General features: G+C 42.8%; 1 protein-coding gene across 1 annotated transcript; it reads right to left on the reverse strand.

Annotated features, from left to right (window-relative positions):
* Nucleotides 1-625: 625 nt before the first annotated feature.
* On the reverse strand, nt 626-21,215 carry DHRS7 (dehydrogenase/reductase 7). Its single transcript, XM_075753323.1, has 7 exons — nt 20,964-21,215; nt 15,901-16,053; nt 10,152-10,258; nt 8,944-9,183; nt 3,194-3,316; nt 1,564-1,779; nt 626-840 (listed from the first exon to the last, which is right to left on the reverse strand). Exons 1-7 carry the CDS (start codon nt 21,097-21,099, stop codon nt 805-807), a joined length of 1,011 nt encoding a protein of 336 aa, XP_075609438.1. The 5' UTR covers nt 21,100-21,215; the 3' UTR covers nt 626-804.
* Nucleotides 21,216-22,062: the final 847 nt, after the last annotated feature.

Genomic DNA, 22,062 nt, shown 5'->3' on the forward strand with positions numbered 1-22,062 from the left:
TTTAGTGAGGTTGGAAAGGGGTTGTTTTTCTTTTGTTATCACTCGATGCTGTAAGAACAAAGAGTTTTTTGTTACCTGGCCAGTATGCGGCCCAAGGTAAACCAAACCTTACTGAGGCCTTTGCCAACAGCAGGAAGGGCACCAAGCTTGTAAGTACAGACAAATTACAGCCACAGAGGTACTTTTAGCTAATGGTTGATGCACAATTCAATGCGTAAACATTTTTAAAAGTGTAATCCTTAGTTCCTTGGGGCTGTTGCTGTCCAGCATTGCTGGGGAGATAATTCAGCACTTCTAAATGTTGTGCCAGAAGAGTGGAGATTTAGCCCTAAATACATATTTCACTCTCAGAGCACCTGTATGGCAAAGATGAAATATAATCTCCTTTTCCCAACACTTCACAAACCACTATAGATCCTTACTCTTTATATCACAAGCTTCTACCTGTGGGTTTGTCTGTTTTTTTGCTCAAGATCCATTAGGAATGGAAGTTGGAGAAAAAGAATCCTGTGGGTTTAGAATTTTTCACCCTGCTCACCAAGTATTTGCTGATGTCACATCAGCAGAAAACCAAAATAATGCTGCCTGGCTGCTTCTACTCTGGAAGTTTGACATGAAACAGGTATGTTTAGAAAGATATTTTTATTCAGTCAAGGGCATATACAGCTTGATAGATTTGCCAAGTTACATGATGACAAAAGTACAAGAGATTAAAAAAAAAAAGCTTTTGTTTGCAGTCACAGACTATGAAAAAAGTTTTTCAGCCTTCGCATGAGAAGAGCTGGATTTTGTACGTGTTTGTCTTTACTTCTTCTTTCTTGAGTAAGAGGCATCAGCGTCCTGCAGTGAGAACACATTAAATCAGAGTTTCCCCCATCTGATTTAAGTCCTTCACCCACACTGTTATTTTGCTCAAAACAGCTTGTGACAGTGGTTACTTAAGTGTGGAAGTAGGAAGTTTTAAGTTGCACGTGCCACCCTTATTTTCACATTTCCTGCTTTTGGAGTACTTTGACATGTTGGTTTTTTTGCACCAAGTTTAACAAAAACATAGACAAATATCACCTACCAAGCAGTATTGCAAGAAGAGAACACAGCACTGCACGTCTTTCTGCAGGGACGTGAGTGTAAGCGAAGAACCCTGATCAACAGCAGAATTGCTTAACGTACCTCTGGGTACGTGCCCAGCACAAAAACTAGACACAACCAAGGGAGAGATTTTCAAGTCTTAATTCCAAGTGCCATTAAATAATTTATGCTAGTGATGTCTAGCTCAGCTCTGCGTTAATGGCAAGATCTGAACTTGCAGACCGTGTGATGAAGATCAGAGCAAGACCTCTGGTGCTACATGCTGTACTGACTTCCCAGCTCTGTGATGTGGCCGCACTGCAGTAATTCTAGACTACCAGGCACACAGCTATGGAGTCTGGCCTGGCCTCAGCTGCTAAGGAAGTGAAGAGAGGAAAAGAAATGGATCCAAAAATGCAATCCCAACATTCCCATGGCTAAAGAATCTGTCAGACTTAAAAAAACAAACAAGCAAACAGAGAAGAATAAACTTACCACTCCACTTTTAAAGTTCTGTATCCGCCTCTTGCCCATTCTGTTCATCAGCCACCAAGCCCAAGTGGGTGCATACTGCCAGAGGTAGCAAACGGCCAGATAGGGGTGGTCGCTGATCCAGGCCTCCTTCAGGTCGTTGGCCGCGCTCACCAGGGTGAGCCGGACACAGCGGTCGGTTGGCATCTTGTGGGACTGATCACCACTGTTCTCTATGGACTGGAGGGCAGAGCAGGGATTAGAACTGTATTTCTGTTTGTGAGCAATGGAGGGAGAAAAGGGCCAGACTCTGCACAGCCGACATTCTCCTCCCCATTTCTGAGCTGTGCACAAGTAGAATAATCCACCAGTGCAGCACAGGCTGGGGCCAGGGAATCCATCCCTCGCTCTGCTAATCCTTCAGCCTTTGCTCTGGGTTAAAAAAAAAAGGCTCTTCAACCTCTGTCCTGCTTCAGCATGGCTTCTACTTTATCATGAAATAGCTCTGTTGCACCAGGTCACCCGTTCTGAAGCTGAGCGTGCTCAGAAATGGGAACTTTCCTGTTCCCAGCTGCCTACCCCATTGCAGGCCACAAGTTAGTAACTAAGTTACCAGATGAGGCCACATTCCCCATTAACTTAAATATTCCTGCCAGCTTTGTGCTGCGGGCAATCACCTCAAACGAGACAAGGAACAGGCTTCTTCAGTGGCAGGGATGTCTATCTTCAAGTCCTGTCCACGGGTACTGCTTAGTGAACATAAACTACAGCCCTGTGAATTTATATGCATTTCACTCCAGCAGTTAACAGACTGCTCGATCAAGCTGTTCTTCTACTTCCCAGAGCAAAAGCAATTCTGGGCTAGATCTGGTCTTCCTTCCCAGGTCTTTCACGTTGCTGAAATCTGAGGAATTTGTTTTGCAAGCTTTCCAGATTGCTCAAGAAGTACCTCTTTACTTTCATGGAAGTATGAAGTTTTGCAAGCCAAAAATCCTTTCAGAACTCAAGTCAACAATAGGAGATTCCCACACACACACACACACAAACTGGTGTGTTATCCTGAGCTTTACATTGACTGAATTCAGGACAGATTACATTTTGATGTACCATAGTAGCAATTTTTGCCAGATACTTTGTTAGATAGCCTTTATTAAGGGCAATTGTGCAGTTGGAAGGTTTTGTTTTTTCTCCTTGAACAACCACTGACAGAAAAAGAATGCGTGCCTTGCATCAGCTGACTCCAGTGGCTTTGCCAACAACAGCATCAACTGCACAGGGGACAGCGTGACTAGGGCAAACAAAAAGCTACCTGTGCAGAAAGGACAGTATTCTGCATGCGGAATTGTGTCCAGAAAATCCTGGCCTTTCCCCCAAAAGTGCAGCAGGGTGGCTGTACAGTAAGTTTTACTAGACTTGGATTGTCTGTGTTGGAAGAGAGAAGGCATAACAATTCTCAAACTCTATTTTCATTCGATACAGACTTGATATCACAAAGAATTACAAGACTATACATTGTTCTGCATCAATCAAAGTATTTCGCAGTAAGAAGACAAGGTTGACTTTTGCTATGAGGAGAAAAAGAAAAGAAAGCTGCTAAAGGACCACTGGGCCTGCAGCAAAAGTTGAATTTATCACAACAGAACTGAGTCCTTACCTTTGCCAGATTCTCCGTAAAGACATTGTCTATAATCTTGGACTGTACAGGTCCTGGGCATATGTTGATAATACTTATGTCAGGGTAGTCAGTCAGCTCAGTTCGAAGAGAATTAAAAAACCCCTAGAAGAAAAGACTACAATGTAATCTTCCTTTGCCATATTTCCGCATGCAGCAAAGCTTAACTGACTACATATTTTCATTCTAATTCTATACTGTAGAGGCAGCAGTATTCCACTGAAAGCAATTCCTACTGCTTTGTCTGACTTTTTATGTTCAACGGCCAATTTAAAATTTTGTCTGCAATTATAGACATCATTGACACATAAATCATTAAAGGATCTATCCTTGACTTCCCAAATACACAATAATTTCTCTAACCACAGCCAGATTCTGCTGCCCCTGTACCGAGGACAAGTCCCACTGACAGAGCAGTGCAGGGGCTCACATCTGGAGACGCTGCACATCTGCACCTCCCACCGGAGTCAGCCACGACTACAAGTGCTCAGCCTCACTGTTTGGTAGTGGAAGTGCCACCAACCACAAGAATGCAACATTGTGGAAATTATCTTTTGCAGGTGAACCGCCCTTTGCGGTGAGGTCAAATATTTTAAACTGTTTGTATCGAGTAAGTGGCACTGGTTTTATACAAGAGAAGGAGGAAAACTTTTCAGCTTATCAAGTCAAAGGTGGACCCTGATATTTTAGGGGGTAATTCTGCACCACTGAAATCACTGCAGAGTTTGAAATTAGCATCCACATAGATATATGTCTCATTTCAGCTCAGGAATTTGCCATCAGTGTATCTAAGTTTAACTATAATTACAAAAGCTGCAAGAATGTCCTTTCTTTAAGCTAACAGGATACAAGTTTTCGTCATCTCTGTGGCAATTCACATTTAGACCGCAACTACTACTGGGAACACAGTCACTTCAGGAAGGTGCTTCACACCAGAATTGCTGGCCAAGCACTCCAGAGCTACGATTTAGCAAACTCTGTATGATGTCTTATCTTTGACCTGGTTAACAACAGTTCCCTCTATTTATTCTAGCACATAATCTTGTGTCACAACAGAGGCAGAGTGCGAGCACAGGCTGATAAACTTCTCCTACTGTAGTAAAAATTTATAATTTGTACTCCCGTCCAGTTTGGGAAGAGGGCTGGCTCACCCAGAGCTCTTAACTAAATTGCAACACAGGGATCACTGGATACACTCCTGCCATGACATAGGAGTAGTCAGCTGGGGCAATCCACTAAAGCTGGGCAATGAGTTGCAAACCAGTGCATACCTATGACCAAAACCACAGGTCTAATTTCCCAGTTGCTGGTGACTAACTCCAGCTTATAGATTGCATATAGGCTTTGCAGTTACATTCTGTAAAAACACTGACCATGTATTTCAAGTTAGAAGGACCTGCAGGCCCCATAACTAGTATCAGATCTTCAAAGCACGTTATCAAAGCCTAGAGATGTGGAACTTCTAGAGGAGTATGTTCTAACATAAAGACACTTTATTCCCCAAAGTTTGCTTCTGGATGCATGCGGAAGCATTTCAGATCTGCCAGCCACCCAGTTGTTTTGGATTAAAAGCCAGGCCCTCCCCTAGATTACCTCCTGCCCCAAGAGGAGACTCCTCCACCCCCGGTGCACACCTGCAGACATGGCACCAATACGGCCGTGCTTTACCCACCACTCCAGGCTAATGCCACATCCCCTCCTTCCCCCAAGGGGCCCTGAGCCCGCTTATCTCAGAAAAGCCCCTTAACCCCCAAGTTGTGCACTCTGTCCAGCTGAGGAAAGAGTCACAAGTAAAAAGACACTAAACCCCAAAGGGGAGAAGGTGGCAGCGTGTCCTGAGCATGGCCTCTCGGGTGAGGGGAAGACATGGTACTGTTCCTTGTTGCCATGACTGCTTTGTATCCTATTCGCTGCAGCAACGACTGAAGTCCAGGCTCTCCTAGAAATCCAGCCTGAGGAGCAGCCAAGGCAGCTGTCTCCCCTCCTTCGGGCAGTTGTGAGTTACTCCATCAGGACTGAACCGCACGAGCAGGGCTGAACGAGAGCTCTCCCTGCCCACGCTCCTTTAACACTCCCTGCTGATTCGGGATGCTGAGGAGCAGAATTCACTCCCATTTCGCCTGAAGGAGACAAACTCAAGATCTGCTTCCAGGAGTTGAGGAGGTGGAAGGGTGTGTGTCTGTGATAGAAAGGGAGCCAGAAATATTGCTCGGTCACTCATGACAAAGCACGTACACCAGCTTAAATGCTGGGAGGCTTCTAGGATACAAATTCTACCTAAAAATGGGCACCTGACCACAGTCCTGAGTAGCCAGATGAAGGCACAGGAGGGTAGCCAGCTCTGTAGGTGACCTCACACACCTTCCTGCACAGGGTATCAGCTCTGGCATGCTCCACTCTCAGATTGCTGCTTCTCTCCAAGTATTGCTAAGGGGACCCTTGCTGACCCAAGCAAGCTGCAACATACCAAGAGCTGAGCGTTGGTCCAGTAAGCTTACATTATCTTTGGAGATCCTGTCTACACAGTAGCCGACTGCAGGGCTGCTGAGACTTTTTTCAGAGTGCTGTTTGAGCAGCACTGTCAGTGCTATTTCATTAAAGGGTCACACAGCCTGTAAACACGAAATGCATGTAGATCACAGAGATCATAGCAAGCTTCTGTTTCTGTTCTGTGGCCATTCTGCTATCCCCCTCCATTTCAAGGGGTTTGCATGGCCCATCCTTCCCCTGTGCTGCACTTCCAAGTTTTTGCACTATGTGAGAGGTGCAGACTTCACCAGCAATGCAGGATGGCCAGGAGACTGGCTCAGCCGAAATCCTGGCTGATACACACTGAATAGTCTCCTGAAGACCAGAATCTCACATACTCAGTCCCCTCTGGAGAATCTACCTACAGTATATACAGGTTCTCTAATTCCAGCACTTATCTTAGATACCCAAAGATAGCAGGTATGAAATTCCTCCACTTCCTCCCAGAAGAGAAGCTTAAAATTCTGAAGTAAGAAAAGAAATCAGTCTCTTTAAATTCAAGCAGGGGCAGACCCAGATTTGGGAGCAGTAAAGGAACTCAAGTGCAAGGGAAAGAATCTGAGCATTTCCAGCAAGCCCAGACTTGAAGCCAGCTCTGACATGTTGAACGGGAACCACTTTAAGCCATCTTTGGGCCTTTCCGGCTTAGTGACCAAATCCTAGAAGATGCTGAAGAAGACAAGGCTGACCTGACTTCTACTAAGACAGAAACAAGTAGAAATTCCCCTAATGACCAGAGACTCAGAGTAGCAGTGGCTGCTCACTGCAGTCCATGAGCTTATTAGACAAGTTCCTGATTAAAGAACATTGTGAAGGCCACCATTTCCGATCCACTCCACATGCCACCAATTACACGAATTACTAGATGAACGACACATGATGTCCATGACCATCATCACACTAGGAAAGAAACTGCATCAGTCAGATGCAGACTCCCATGGACTTTACTCATGCTCTTACAGCACTCCCAGAACTGAAATAAAGGGTAATTTCATCAGTGGAACGCTGTTATGAAGAATTCCAATTGGCATGAATCAAAGCGTGATTGTTTCAAGAACAAATTTTAATTCTTAGCAGTTGGAGGAGGAAGGAAGGAAGGAATGCTGCCATTCAAAATAAATTAAAAAACAAACAAACAAAAAAAACCCCTCAACACACACACAAAAAAAACCCAGAATAAAAGGAGGACCTTTTCAAAAAGGCATAATTAAGACTGCAGCATTAACCATGTCAGCTGTGATAGACTCCAAAGCATGAATTAAAAAAACAAAACAAACAAAAAAACCCCAAAAAACCAACCAACCAAAAAACCCGTAATAGATTAATTCATGTCAGATAGGCAGGCATATTTAATAACGGATAGCCAAAATGCCATTTCAAGAAGATCTTAGAGTAAAGGTTGATGCATGCTGGGGAAAAAAAAAACAGGAAAACCATCACTTCATGCTTCGTCTCATTTTCTTCCCTAACCTGTCTCCAGTCATTTCTTCTCGGTCATCGTCAGCGATGGGCTACGGGGCTAGCTGTAGACGAGTGCCATTCCCACAGACTTCTTTTACCTGAACTGCTGGTGGAGTTTGATTTCAAAAGAGCTTTTCTAGGTTTTTGGGGGTTTCATGCCTACATCTAGCCATAACTCCAAACTGATATGAGACTCTCAGGCAGAGTCTTTTCAAAATCTGTATCACAAATCACATGTTTTAACACCTGCAATTAATACTTGCATAATTACTGTGAAAGAAAGAAGAAAGGAGGTTGGAGTCTGGCCTGGTTATTCAGCAGAAGTAGAAGCTAACAAAGATATAAGCAGTTCAGTTAGCTTATTTTTAATTAATCCAGAAATTTTAGTAAACTCTCTCTTTAAAGCTTCTTCCACATTCTCAATCTTAACACGATATTCAGAGTTCTGAGAATTTTTAAAGCAACACATGAATTCCTTGTGCTCTGCAACTCATTAACCACGCTTAGACCAACTACACCACACCCAAAAGATAATTCAACTGAAAGAATACTTAAAGGAGCATAAGGGAATTCTTGCTTCTGCTCATTGCATTCTTCTAATTTAAATCTACTAGCCTTAACCCAAAAGCTAGCCTCTGGTGGCCAATTTCATTGTTGCCTCTCAATGAAGAGCAGAAGGTCCCTCCCTGTCACTAACTGAAAACTTTTTATTATCAAAGGCCTGTCACTGTCTTCTACATCTTCATTCTTTCAAGTGTCTAGTGGCTTTGCAGCCTCAGCCACTTGTTACATTCTTCTTGTTGTTAGTCAAATTGTCAACAAGATATTGATCCCATAGCTTAAGCAAAGTTATTTACTCTGTTTATGTGCTCAAATCCAACAGGGAGTAAGAAGGTGCCAGTTTTTTAAATCATCACTGAGCACAGCTGACATTTATTTTACTGAGATCAAAATGTACACTAGCAGGAAGTCACACAGTGGTAAAAGACAAATACATCTAAAATTTACTAGTTAAACAAATGGTTCCTTAATGATACATGCTTTCTTCTTTCCCCAGATACTTTTCTGAGTTGTTCTTTTACATTTTTCTACACAAGTGAGGCTACTTTGAAAAACTCTTTCCAAGCAACATTGAAAGTTAAGTGTTAGGCAGAAGATGACTTCCTAAGACACTATGAGCTGCCAGTTCTTCACACCAGAGCAAGGTTCAGAACTGTCGGGAAGATTCCTTCAGATGTTCCCAGCTAGATCAGGAATTCTCATTTATCCGAGTTGTCTGCTTTACCACTTACTGTTCCCCCTCTACTGTCCTAAAGATTTCCTGTAGTCTTAAAACTCTCACCAGAGACTTTTACTCCCTAACTGAATTAAGATGAGACCATTAAGGCTTCTATATGCAACAGAATAATCCTCTGATTTAGGTATTCCTTCATCTTAAGGCCAGAGGCTAAATTCTTGTGTTTCACATTGGAATTTCACTATTTAGCAGTGGGTAGGACCACCTAAGATGGCATTTGAATTATAGTCAGGAAAATCAATCTACACTGGGAGCTGAGATATTTCACGTTTCAGAGCAAATTAGTTTTAAAGGATTTTCCAAACCTGAGAAAGCTACATATGCTGTGTGCAATTTCAGGCGAGACTTGTGTTTTCTGCACAGAATAAATTCCTCTGCTACAGTACTAACTGATGCTGGTCTATTTACACAACAAGACTTAATTAATCTCAGAAATTTAACTTACCTGCAGAGCATGCTTGCTGGCACAGTACCCAGAGGCAAGAGGAGCTCCCATGATACCCATCACACTGCTCACTGTAACAATCTTTCCTTTTTTCCTTTGGATCATGTGATTCAGGACATGTTTTGTTAAAGAGATTGTACCTAGGTAGTTGAGTTCCATTATGGCACTGTAGACATCCAGGTTTGTATCCACAAACAGAGAGCGTTGGGAACGTCCACCATTGTTGACCAAAACATCGATCTCAGGAAAGAGACAACAGTATATTCATGTAACACACATATTGGCACTTACTCAGGCAATTGTTGGTGACTATTCTCTTCTCTCCAGCGTTGTCTCTGCCATACACAAGTACGGTCTATCAGCTGCTGAAGAAGTTTCAGCAGTTGCTCTCCCCAACCCGACTCCCCCTTTGAATTGAGGGCTGGTTAATTTTGAGCTGAATCAACAAAAGAGGAACACAGTGTTTGATGCCAGACAAGGTTAAATCCTAGTACAGGAACACTGGCAGCCGTTGTGTTGTTTTCCACACAGCATTTTCAAACCCTACTGCTCTGTAGCAAATAACACTTTTAACAATCAGGTCCTGCAAGGTGAGCTCTGAAAATACATTTTGTGCAAAGCCAGAAAACAACTAGAGTAAACAACAGAAGAACCAAATCTTGTACCAGTAATTTCACTGTGAAATCAAAATATCAGTGCGTGAAAGGCCCACCTTTAAGTTTTGCACGGTGTACTTAATATTGGTTAGCTCTGACTGCTACCGTCTTAACTCTGTACTCTGAACCAGCACAAGAAAACTATGCACAAAACAAGGAAAACAATTGTGCCTGGTGTCCAGTTTTGTTCCATATGGCTCTGAAGCCAAATTACATGAATAAAGGTTCTGACTTTCATGCACAATTTTAAACCCTAAATATACAGCTGAGGATTGTTCCAGATGGTCCAGAAATTCAATGACAACAAGCATGTGAATTTTTAGTTCTTAGTAATGACCAGCAATTAATTGTTCATTGCTGCATCTCTGTAAAGCCTGCTGAAACCCAGAAGGAAGCAACAGAAGGGATGAAAATTCAGGTACTTTTTGACAAGTTTAAGACTGAAACTTAAGAAGCAGGTAGACACTGGTGAATAAAAATGAAATATGAACATAAATGCAGGGATGGGAGATAGAAAAGAAAGAGAATTTTAACCCCAGAAGCACACCTTACCTTGCCAAAATGCTTAAGAACACTGTTGGTTGCAGCTTCATGAGAGCTTCTATCAGTCAAGTCAAGACGCAGAACAAGGATATCTTTTTCACTCAAGTTGCTGATCTCTAAAAAAAAACCATAAAGTGAATGGGAACCAATAAGATTCCCACGATTGTTATGTCAGCAAATGTAATGTGCTTTTAAACACCACATTTTCACTAAAAAGACATCAAAAAACCCATAGCATTAAGTTGGAAATAAAACACTTGCTTTGTTTTCATTTTGATCTCCACATAGAATCCATTTTTAATCTGTCTCTTCAGAACAACTGACCTTTTCCATAGAAAGTATTTCTTGAGCAGTGATTTGTTACCCTAGAGTTCTGGGGCAGATGACTCAAAAATAAAGTCTTCAATGCTAATCTTTTCAGGTTATTTTAACTACATATAACTTTTTTTTTAACTTTATTTATATTAGTTTGATAGTCCTAATTTTGCTTCTAAATTGATTCCTTGCCACAACTAAGTGTACCTGCTCCCCTTTAACCAGTCGCCCCCTTTAGAGTGCCTAAGGCTCTGATTTTTTAATTACTACTTCTTGCGTATACAGGTAAGGTTGAACTTTGTCTTTACAGTGATGTACAAATAAGGATGTTACTTCAATCCATAAGTTGCCTCTGTTCAAAGGTCATTAGAATTTAGGCTACTGCTTAAAATAAACCCATCTGTCTTGTTTAAAGCTACTAGTATTTCCATTTATTGCTCCCTCCAACCCCTCCATGTGCATTTTCCTCTCCATTTCTTCCAGAAACACAGCGCTAAAATCCACATAGTTTAAACTACTGTCTCAGAGACACAACTGTACCTCATGCTCCCTCAAACAGATTTGCACAGTTGAAGCCTGCTGGAATGTGGAGTGTTTCTGCTGTGGATTAACAAGACCACACGTTCAAACCAGCCAAGAAAGCTACATAGTGGGGAAAAGAAAAAAGCTGAGGAAGAGACACAGATAAGGACTGTGGTAAGGAAGGATGTGCTGTTTTATATGATGTAAGAAACTTTTGACTTCAGGAAATATCAAACCTGAAGCCTAGTTCTTGTTTTGGAACAATCCATAGTCCAGTCTGATTTCCACTCCCCAAAGCACTCAGACTGCACATCTCTATCAGCGTCCTTACTTCTTTTCTCGGGCAAGGAATCCTTGCTCTAGTCACTCCTCACAGACAACTTTTACAAAATTTCAAACATTCTTGTCACCCTTTTTCTAAACTTCCACTCATTGCATTGTTTTTCCAGCAGATGGCCAGAACTGTGCAATGTTGAAGGCATGTACACGTCCCAATTAATACAGTGGTAGAATGATGTTCTCCATTCCTTTTAATAATAACCTCTAATATTCCACTTCCTATTTAGCCTGCTTCCAAACTCATGTTTGGAAGGGAACAATTACGATAACCCAGAAAAACACTTGCTCCCCAGTGGGAGACCTTAGTTCAAAGTTAATTGTTTTACACAAATGCTAACATATGTTAGTTAACGTCCTTTAGGGAATGTTGCGTCTCCAGCTGCAAAGTGAACTGCACATGGCTACCAACTTTCAAATGCAACTGAGTGCTCAAAGCTCAGTCTGCCCAGAACAAAGGCCACTTTCACACAGCTGTGAAATTGTGCACTTCTAAGCACACAGTATTTTTTGCAGGTCCTTTAAAGTCTCCTTACACAGCAGCTTTATACTATGTGGCTTCTGGTTGGGATCAAACTGCCCAACCACCAAGCAGCAGGTCTTCTGACTGACATTTTCCTACCAAGCAATCATGGGCTGCCTCTCTCCCTGTTGAAGGTTCATTAAGTTCTAGTTACTTTTTAACTAAAACATGGTTACAATCACCCAACAAATTATTTCTTGAAAGACAGCTGCATAAGTAATGGTGACTTAGAATAATATTTTGTTATGACATCAAGCGTATACCTTCTTCCCTAGAGGTTTTCAGAACAACTCTGTTCAATACATGTTAATCCAAGATAGCAGTTTCTCATAACACAATAAACACTATTACTCAGCATAGAACCATTATTTTCCAGCTCTTCAGCATTTCCTCTTCTTTTATTTCTGTCTTGTATAATGCCCTTTAACAGAACATGAGCTTTCAGCAGAGGCTGAACAACATAACCTCCTGAGGTCTATTCCAACCTCAATTACTGTATAATTAGAGCACTTACAGATTGCCTGGCACTCCCTTGGCCTATCCATATTTCAATCTTACTTGAGCTCTGGCAAACCAAGAAACATCCTCCTACCTATTTTTTTCTTTTTAGGGCTTTTGAGAAAAAACAGCCTCCAACATTACTGGTGAAATTAAACTCATGTTGCAGAGTGGATGGGGGAAATACAGAAGCCACTTGCAGGAACTATGTAAGTTACAGAAGTTGTTTTCTCTCCCTCCTGCAGAAGTGCAATGAAGTGTTGAGTCGGCATATGCATGACTCAACAGGTATTACCATTACTTTTATGGTACTTTCCCTCTCTCTCTCTCCTCCTCAGCTTTTAAGCAGTGTAGAATGCATAAATGTGTATCATAGGGTGGTGGCTCTACATTTTGAACAAGATATATGTGCTTGTTTCTGACATTAATATGCAAATTATCTAGTTAAGTTGCTGCTGTGTATAGCATCTACAGCAGGCATGTTAAAGCCTATTAGCTCCAATTATGCCACATAATTCAGCCAAATTCAAGTTGACGTTACATGTTGCAGCTCAATCTTAATCCATCCCACGCTACTCAAACCTTACAGAATACTCTTGAACTCAATTGCAAAAAGAAAACATGCAGGCGGAAGCAGGGACAAGCCACCCAGGAAGCACGTGGACCCACCGCCCAAGCATGCAGGGCTGGAATCAAGAAGATCAAAAGCTCAGGTGGAATTTAAAAATAGTGAGGAATGTGAAAGGCAACAAAGGCTTCATAGGTACAGCACCAACAACAGGAAGACCAAAGACAGAGTGAGCTCACTGCTGAACAGGGATGGCGAGGAAGTGATGAAGGGCACAGAAAAACATGAAGTACTCATTGCCTTCTTTGCCTTAGTCTTCACTGGCAAGATCTCCTCAGGTTCCCAAATTCCTGAGGCTAGACTCTGGGGGAAAGAAATACTACCAATGTCAGAGGAAAATCAAGTTAGGGACAAACTGGATATATAAGCAGGGCAGTACATACATCCAAGATTTACAAAAGCTAACCAATGTCACTCACCTTTGGAGCATACTTGGTAAGTGAGGAGATCCCTAGTGACTGGAGAAAACCAAATGTCACACAATCTAACCTCAGTCCTTGGGAAAATTATGTGGCAATTCCTCCTGAAAGCAATTTCCAAGTATATGAAGGATGAGAAGATGACTGGGAAAAGCTAGCATAGATTTAGTATGAACATATAGTGCTTGACCAACTTAATTGCTTTTTGTGATGAGATGACTGGCTCTGTGGACAAGGGGAGAGCAGCAGATGTTGTTTACCTTGACTATGTAGCTTTCTATGTTGACTTCCATAGCATCCTTGAAGCTATATTGGGGAAATATGAAGGGTCTAGATGAGTGGATTGCAATGAAAGTGAAAAACAGGCTGGATCATCGGGTCCAAAGAGAAGCAAGCAACCATTCAAAGTCTAACTGGTGGCCAGTTGTAAGTGGTATCTTTTAATATCTTTGTTAATGACTCAGATGATGAGACAAAATACAGGTTTTCAGCAAATCTTCAGTTAATACCGAGTCCAAAGGAGCAGTTGCTATACTGGAGGTTAGGACTGCCATTCAGAGGCATCTCAACAAGCTGTAAGAACAGTCTGACAAACCTCATTAAGCTCAACAAAGTCAAATGCAAAATTTCACACCTGGGCCAGAACAATGCTATGCAGTACTGCAGGCCAACGTCCAAATAGCTACGTATCAGCTCTCCAAACAAGACCTGAGGCCTTGATGGAAGAACAACAGCAAGTTAAACCTACGTCAGCAATTAGTTCTGGCAATTACAAATGCTAACGGGCTACACTAGCAAGACTAGACTGAAGGAAGTGATTTTTAAGTGCCTCTACACAGCACTAAGACTCTATCTGGAGGACTGTGTCCAATTTTGGACCTCCTAGTTGAGGACAAATACTGCTAAAGTGGAGATAGTGTAGCACAGGGCCACTAAGATGGTTGGGGGGCTAGCACACATGATAATCAAGGAAAGGGGTGGAAAGCTGGGTTTAGGAAAATCAAGGAAAGCCTTAGGAAAAGAAGGGTAAGAGCAGAAGTGGGCCCAATTACTCTCTTCCGCTACTTAAAGGCTGGCTATAGAAAATATGGAGTAACTATGTTACTGAAGAGTTTCCACCCTACTAATCTTACCTATAGTTAAAATAAAGTTCAGTAGCATATACTTGCAAAAAACATTACTACATAAGACTTTAAAGCTAGTATATACCACAGCTGAGACATTCACAGGGTCGCTTAAACTTGGCAGAGGCAGAAACTATCTTAGCTAAACCTGTACTCTTGGATCACATCAATTGAAATATTATTTCTGAATATTCCCCAGTACATCACAACATCTTGTACAAGCGTTGCCTGAAAATGGATATCCAGGATTACGGCTCCTGCCAGCCTATTTAATGTTATCAGTTTTGCAATGACAACAAATAACCACAGACGCAAATGTAGTTGCATACTTTCACTGACTGCTAAACATTGCATCATATAGCACTGAAATTTTGCCATGATTACCACTTAGTCACACTGTCCTCCTACTTCTTTTTGAAGATATCTATTTAAGTGACTGCTTTTTTAAAGCATCATAAAATAGAAATACAGAGTTGTGCATTTTTGAAAGCTCTCTGACAGATTTTCAGAGTAGCTTGCTGCAACATTTAGATTTCTAGAAATGTTTAGGTGCTAACTCAAGACAAACATTTCATTATTCACAAGCACACATGCCAAGTAGACTGTGGACATTCTATCAACATCACTAGGAATGAACTGTCAGTGTGATAATATACTCAGTATTAACACTGCATACTGAGCCATGGAAGATAGATAGTCTGAAAGAGGCATAGTGTTAATCATGTTCAAAACCTCTATTTATAAGCATGAATTAACTGTCTACCCTTCTTGCTGTCAAGCCAGAAAACAGAAGGGAAAAAGAGAAACAGGAGGAATGAAGCCAGACTACTGACTCAGCAGGCAAATGAAAGACAACTGGAATAGTTAAACATTCTGCTTCACATCTGTTCCTCTTGATCTACAGGAGATCCTCTTTCTTGTATTTGCTCAGAACAACTTCTTCTGAATGTTTCTATTCATTCCTTTTCCAGAGAGGAAAGTCAGTTGTCAGTCTGCCTGTAACATGCACAAACCTGAAGGAAGAAGACTTCTCAGTAGTACGCAGCTACATGGTTTGGTTCTTAATAGTATGACACCCCTCAGATTGTTTCCTCCATTCTCCACAGTATTTATTCTTTTTCTTAATCTAGTATTTTACAAGACCACCTGCAATTGATAATGAGATTTGTTTTTTAAAGTAACATTGGCTTATGAAGGAACTCATAACTCACGTCTATACAAAGGCTTCTCACTCACAAAAAGAAAATAACGGCTTCAAACGTACAGTGAAGCTATGTATAAAGTTTACTTTCATCATGAAATTCATTCCTGTGATATGTGGGTTGGTATTTCTGTGGAAACTCCATCGCAGCAAGAGTGGAACTGCTGACATGAAGTAGTAAGTTATACTTACGAAGGCATTTCTTTTTCACTCTTTCCAGCTCATCCTCTCTTCTTGCTGAGATGGCAAGTAAGGCTCCTATCTTTGATAGCTGGTAAGCCAATTCTTCCCCAATTCCACTTGAAGCTCCTGTCACCCAGACAACCTTGCCACGCAGTTCATTTTCTATCAGAAGAATCAAGACAGCAGTTCACACATTGGCAATACTAGGATATACATTTAAGTCACTGCAAGGATATAATCTGATACCGTTCTTAAGAAATATGCTCGTTTTAGGGGCTATTACAAAATCCTGACTTCTTTATTTTTTGGTCACATGCAATTGTGAAATCATTCATAGCTGTTCTGTTGCCACTTGAACTTTGTTCCAAGGCTAATCTGAATAAACACTGATTATCTACCTGATGGAAGAAATTTGATCACATTTCTGCAAGCCATCCACACATAGCATTTCCACTAACCTCATCAAAAAGAGTTTCAGAGGAAAAGGGAGAAGAGAATTCTTGGAAATGACAGGAAACAGTTACTGTATTGCAAATCCAAACAAAAGCCTAAGCAAACCTTTCCCAATAATGTTCTACCTCAAAAATGTTCCTAAGTAATTGCCAACAGAAGAAAATTCTCTGAACAAAGACAGCTAATCATAACAAACCAAACAAGTGTTCATCCACTTTGTTTTGTATTTGATGCAGGTTAATTCCTGCATTGGCCAGAATACAGTACATAGAGTTCCCAAGGTGTAAGCTCATGTGTAAAATTTCTCATGTACTCATAGTTTCTGCCCAGGTATGCTTTTTTAACCTGTAGTAAAAATAATAGCATATTACTCCTTTTACTCCTCTGCTTATATGCCTGTTCCCCCTTGTTTGCAATCCATGATACACCTGGGTGCTGGGAAAACGCTTAGCTTTCCAGACACATATCCAAAATCATCAAATACAACAGATGGATGAAAGTCACCCATTTAATTCTAGAACATGACTTAAGGATGAATGATTGCTAATATCAGAGCGCTTTTCAGAATGTATCATTGCCTAACACTTGTCTGCGTTCTTCAAGATTAGTCTTTGTGAATATTAGTCTTCGTGAAAATCTAACAGAGCGCTGCTGACAGGAGCTCTTCTTTCCACTTCTCAAGTTTGTACAGAGGAGCATTCCACCAATGTCTAGCCAAACAAGAAAGATTTCATAACATAATTCAAATAGCAGAGCCAAATGCAGTTCCTGAGACTTAAAGCCAGTTGTATTCTGAAAAAGGCCAGAACAGCATTTTTCAGCTCACTGAAGCTTACCCACTCAGTTAATTTAGCAAAAATACTTTTTTTTTTTTTTCCTCCTCTGCAGCCAGTGGCTGGGACTACTTTTACTTCCTGCTTACTTCTGTAATCACTTCCTGGTTCTTTTTACACCACACAGTTTCAGATTTCTATTTTTAGAGTCTTAATGACTTAAATCCCATGAAGATATCGGTACAAAAACCTTCTACCCTTCTGACAAGAGCAGAGAGCTCTCAAGACAGACTATCAGAGCTCAACTTGAGTTTGTGGGACTGGCAGTGAGTATTACTTGTCTTTTTTTAGGCTGACTGTATTTTAGCCAAAGAAAAATCTCTCCTAAAACCAAGCTTTGGTGGTTTGGGGTTTTTTTGTTTGCTTTTAAAAACAATAACAGCAACAACAGTCACTTCCCAAAGAAGAGATGCATTCCAAGGTTAGGAACTTGGGAGATGGAAAGGGGTGTTGCTGAAGCTGTACAAATAACCACTGTATTTATCATTATACCAAGTGGCTGCTGTCTGTAAAGCTTATTCACACTCTTTTCCTGCAGTTTTATTCCAATACATTACCAATTTACTGAATTAACCACAAGAAACATGGGGGCTCATCTCCCCTATTACATTATTTTGGGGAGAAAACCCATGTAGACAAACACTATATGAACAAAACAACACACGGACATACTTTCAACCCTGCTTACCAGGCTCATCTCCTCTTGCTACTGAAAATAAATCCGCTTCGTCCTACCACTTAGTTTCCCTGTTCCCAACCTGTCTTGGGCAGCTTCACTGCAGTTAGTGAGGATCTTGTTCTGTGGACAGAATAATTAACTGAGATAAGGAAAGCTTTCCACTGATTCCCCAGTGCTGATAGTTACCAAGCATTGAGCTACTGGGAGTTAACATAGTGGAAAACCTAACTCAAATGCTGTTGTAGAACAAGTATCAAACCACCAGCTTGCTCTAGAATAAATGGCCTGTTGTTACTGGAAATAAGTTTAAAAATTAACCATGACAAAAAATAAAAGCATATTATACAATTACTAAGCATTAACTACTGTGTTACAAGGATAACAAATGAGAGGTTGAACAGGGGTTACTTGCAGTACTGCTAAGAAGTACTTTTGTAGCTCTATTTACATTTTTTCCAACATTTTATAGCTCCTATATCACAAGGTTGCCATATAATTTCATTCATGAAAAAAAATTGGGGTGGGGAAGTTTAAAGCAGAACATCCTCCCTACAGCCCTAAAGAATCATACCATTATTCCCAGCTTTACGGCTAGGCTTTCATACGTAAAAAGATCCTCCTTAGCTTGATAATATTACGCTGCCTGTGAAAAGCACACCATTCAGAGCAACTGCTGTTCAGCTAATGAAATACAACGCATAAGGGCAGTTGTCCAGCACCCAGTAACCCTTGTCTCCCGACCACACAAATATTTAGAAGATGGGAAGCAATCCAGCACCTGCCAATGACAAAACCCAGAAGTGAATTCTCCCTATAGAACTGAATCATTGAAATGGAATCAGTCTTACCTATATTAAGGCCTTTCTTCATAATTATAGTTTACAGCACAAGAGAAAGAAATATATGAGATCAGTCTGCTTTTTGGTAAGCATTGTTATCTCCAAAACTTGGACATCCATAATAACGTTGTAGAAGCAATAACACAATATAATGACTGCAAGAGCGACAGCTCTAATAACAGCTTTAAATAAAAATCAAGGGTTTTTTCCATGGGATCCACACATTATTCACCTAGGCAGTCGGCATTACATGCACACTATGGGGAGGAAGAAGAGAAAAGGGAGAACATATTTAAAGAAATATCTTTTCTAGTGTTTGTCCCTTCTGTTTTCCTACCTGAACAGTTAGGATCAGCACTGTGGCACCGCCATCCCACATGTATATGGCTGAACTATCAGCAAAATGGCACTTAAATGCAACTGTTTCAGCTACATATTTTAGTTAAATACAAGTACGGAGGCTAGGGTGGAGGAGGGCAAAACACAGCTCACCTCTTTGCAGAGCAAAGGAGCTTATGTTGAAAAAATTCTACCTGATTCTTCTTACATTACATGTTGAAACAACAACATCAGAAAACGACTACATTGCTCTTTATATGGGAACTTTGAGATACTAGTTAAAAGGTTTCCAGGCTTCCAATAAGACTGAAGGCTACATTCAAATAACACTATGTCTACCTGATCCTACATCTTGATGTGCATTACACATAGATCCCTCAGGACAAAGCTTCAGTTCTGTTTGTATCAGTCAAGATTTAATCCTGTTTCTCTGCCCTGAGTCTCTCCATGATCTTTGCAAAGTCCACACGAGGCTTTTTTGTAGTTTTAATATAGTAAAGGAAATATCTGATGGAGTTACTATAGAACTTTGAACTGCGTACCCAAAATAGTTACAGATGATTGCTTGCACAGATTTAAATTTAGTATTTCTTAGAGCTTTATTACTTGTGCTTGCTTTTTCTAGTCTCTTCTCCATTATATGGACTAGCACTTTTGCAGCAAGCTTCTACTGAAAGCAGAACACAGAGCTGTCTCAACAAGTTTGTCCTGCTCTTCTCTCAAGCCCTTCCTAACACCAACCATGATGTGCCACCATCCCCTACCAAAATCATGGTCTCAAGCCCAATCCCAATCCCATCATTCCCCCCCAGGCATACATTTCTGATCTGCCTTCCTTCAATGCAGTCCTATCTCAACGCAACATCCAGTTTCATTTCCCACACAGGACAGCTTATAGCATCCCTCATCTCATCTTTCAGATCAGCTTCTTCCCCTGACTGGTCAGATGCAAGAAGGTCACTGATGGCACCAGCTCCCCACTTTCACCTCAACCACCTGCGCCCAGCACAGCTCACAGCAGTCCCAAATCACCACTGCTGGTAAAGCTGAGGGGGGATATTCAGAAATTTGTGGCTTTTCTGAACAAAAGCTTCTATTAAGCAAATAAACCCTATGATTTTTAAAGATCTTTGTCCAGAAGTAGGCAGAATTACAGTCAGATTAGAAAGATCAACATCAGCAAGAGTTGAAAATCTACATCTGAAGGCATTTTGTTGAACTTTTGTACCTACAGGTTCCAAAAGCAGCACCCTACAGAAAAGCAGTGTAAAGCCTCAGACAGCAATTGCACAGTGCTGTTCCCTTATGCCTTTCAGGGCACAGTTCTCAGAAAAGAAAACTCATTTAATCTGAGCATTAATATTCATGTTTACTAAGTTATAAACACTTTCAGCACTACTGTGAAACTGAAATCTGCTTGAAGATGTAAGAACAAACTGAAACAGAAGCTAACCAGACTACAAAGCAACTCATCCTGGCCACATGCTCTTTTGCTCACCAACCCTTCCTTTGACACCGTTCCCAAACCAGGCAGCCCCAGCTGCTGGACATCTGCCCAGAAACAGTGCAAAACAACTGGTTTTGGGCCAAACAAGCCAGCCCTCACCACGGATCTCCTAAAGCTCACCGTTGCTGCAAAGTTGTTTTCAGACAGGTACTTTATTTATGAGGGGCACCTCACCTTGCTGGACAAGGGCAGGAAAATTATGCTTTTTTGGGTTATTTTTATTGATCTTCAGATGAGCCCGCAAGGCAGCTGCCAAAGGTTGGTTCCACCGCGCTGAGGTGACTTGAGCCCTGGGGGTCTCTCGTCCCCACACGCCGCCATCCCTCACGGAGTGCCCCAAACCCGCCTCCGGCGACACCGCTCCCCGCCCCGGACCCCCGCCACCCTCCCGCCGGTCGGCGGCTGCTGGCAGGCGGCTTTACCTGGCTTCTTCCCTCGCCACTCGGCCCACAACAGCGTGAGGTCGCCATCGGCCCGCAGCCAGCGGAACAGCTGCACCAGCAGGGCCAGGAGAGCGCCGCCCGCCAGCGCCAGACACAGCACGCAGCCCCACGCCATGGCGGCCCACCGCCACCCACCGCCTCCTGCTGACGCTTTATCAGGGCCGCGGTTCGGCGGGAGCCGCCCCCGCTGCCCGAAGCCAGCGCCTGCCCCACTGCAGCGCCGCGCCGGCCTCCTCTCCGCGTTCCGCCTCCCCCCCTCCCCTTCCACCCCCTTTCGCCGCTGGGTTGGGGCGGGCAGCTCCGCTCCACAGCGCTTTCGTCTCACCACTCCACCCCCTCACCCCCCCCCCCCCCGCCGCGGCCTGTCCCACATTCCCCGACCCCGGTGGGGACCCGTGGCGGTCCGGGGCCGGTGGGGAACCCGGGGCTGGTGGGTAACCCGGGGCCGGGTCTGGCGCAGTCAAGGCTGCGACGATAAGCGCTGGGTTTGTAGGGGAGAGGCCATGCACGTGGCGGGGTGAAGGTCGCTTTCTGGCAGCGGGGCCCTCTTCTTTCCCCTCCTTGACGTGCCCCGGAGGGGAGGGGAGGGCTACCCGGCCTCTCTGCTGGTAAACAACCCCGGGCGCTGCACGTCCTCGGGCGTTGGGCAGGTGTCCGGGGCTGTCTGGCTTCGGTGTTGAGAGATCAAAAACGGGTCTTTAGAGATCAAAAACCTATGCCTGTCCTTCTGGGGAGAGCCTGGGGACACCAGTGATTCTGCTCCCCCTGCGAGCTGCCCGGCAGCCCCCAGCCCAGCTGCACCGTCCCCCCGCTCTCGCCACAGGCCATACTGCGTTCCTTTGCCAGGAGGCAGTGGGTCTTGCAGCCTGGGGGCCTTCCCTGCCCGGGTTTCTGCAGTAATGCTACCCTTGGCCGGGTCTCCCGCTGTGCCAGCTGCCAAGGCAAACCCAGTTCTCGCATACACCCGCTCTGGCCAATGTTTCAGACTTTGGGTTTAAACCCTGGGCTCCGAAATCAGTGGTGCTGGATACCCACAAGTACTAAAAACCCAGAGACCACAGCATTTCTGGACATGAAA

This window comes from Balearica regulorum, chromosome 5 (genome assembly GCF_011004875.1).
Source record: "Balearica regulorum gibbericeps isolate bBalReg1 chromosome 5, bBalReg1.pri, whole genome shotgun sequence".
Taxonomy (NCBI): Eukaryota; Metazoa; Chordata; class Aves; order Gruiformes; family Gruidae; genus Balearica; species Balearica regulorum.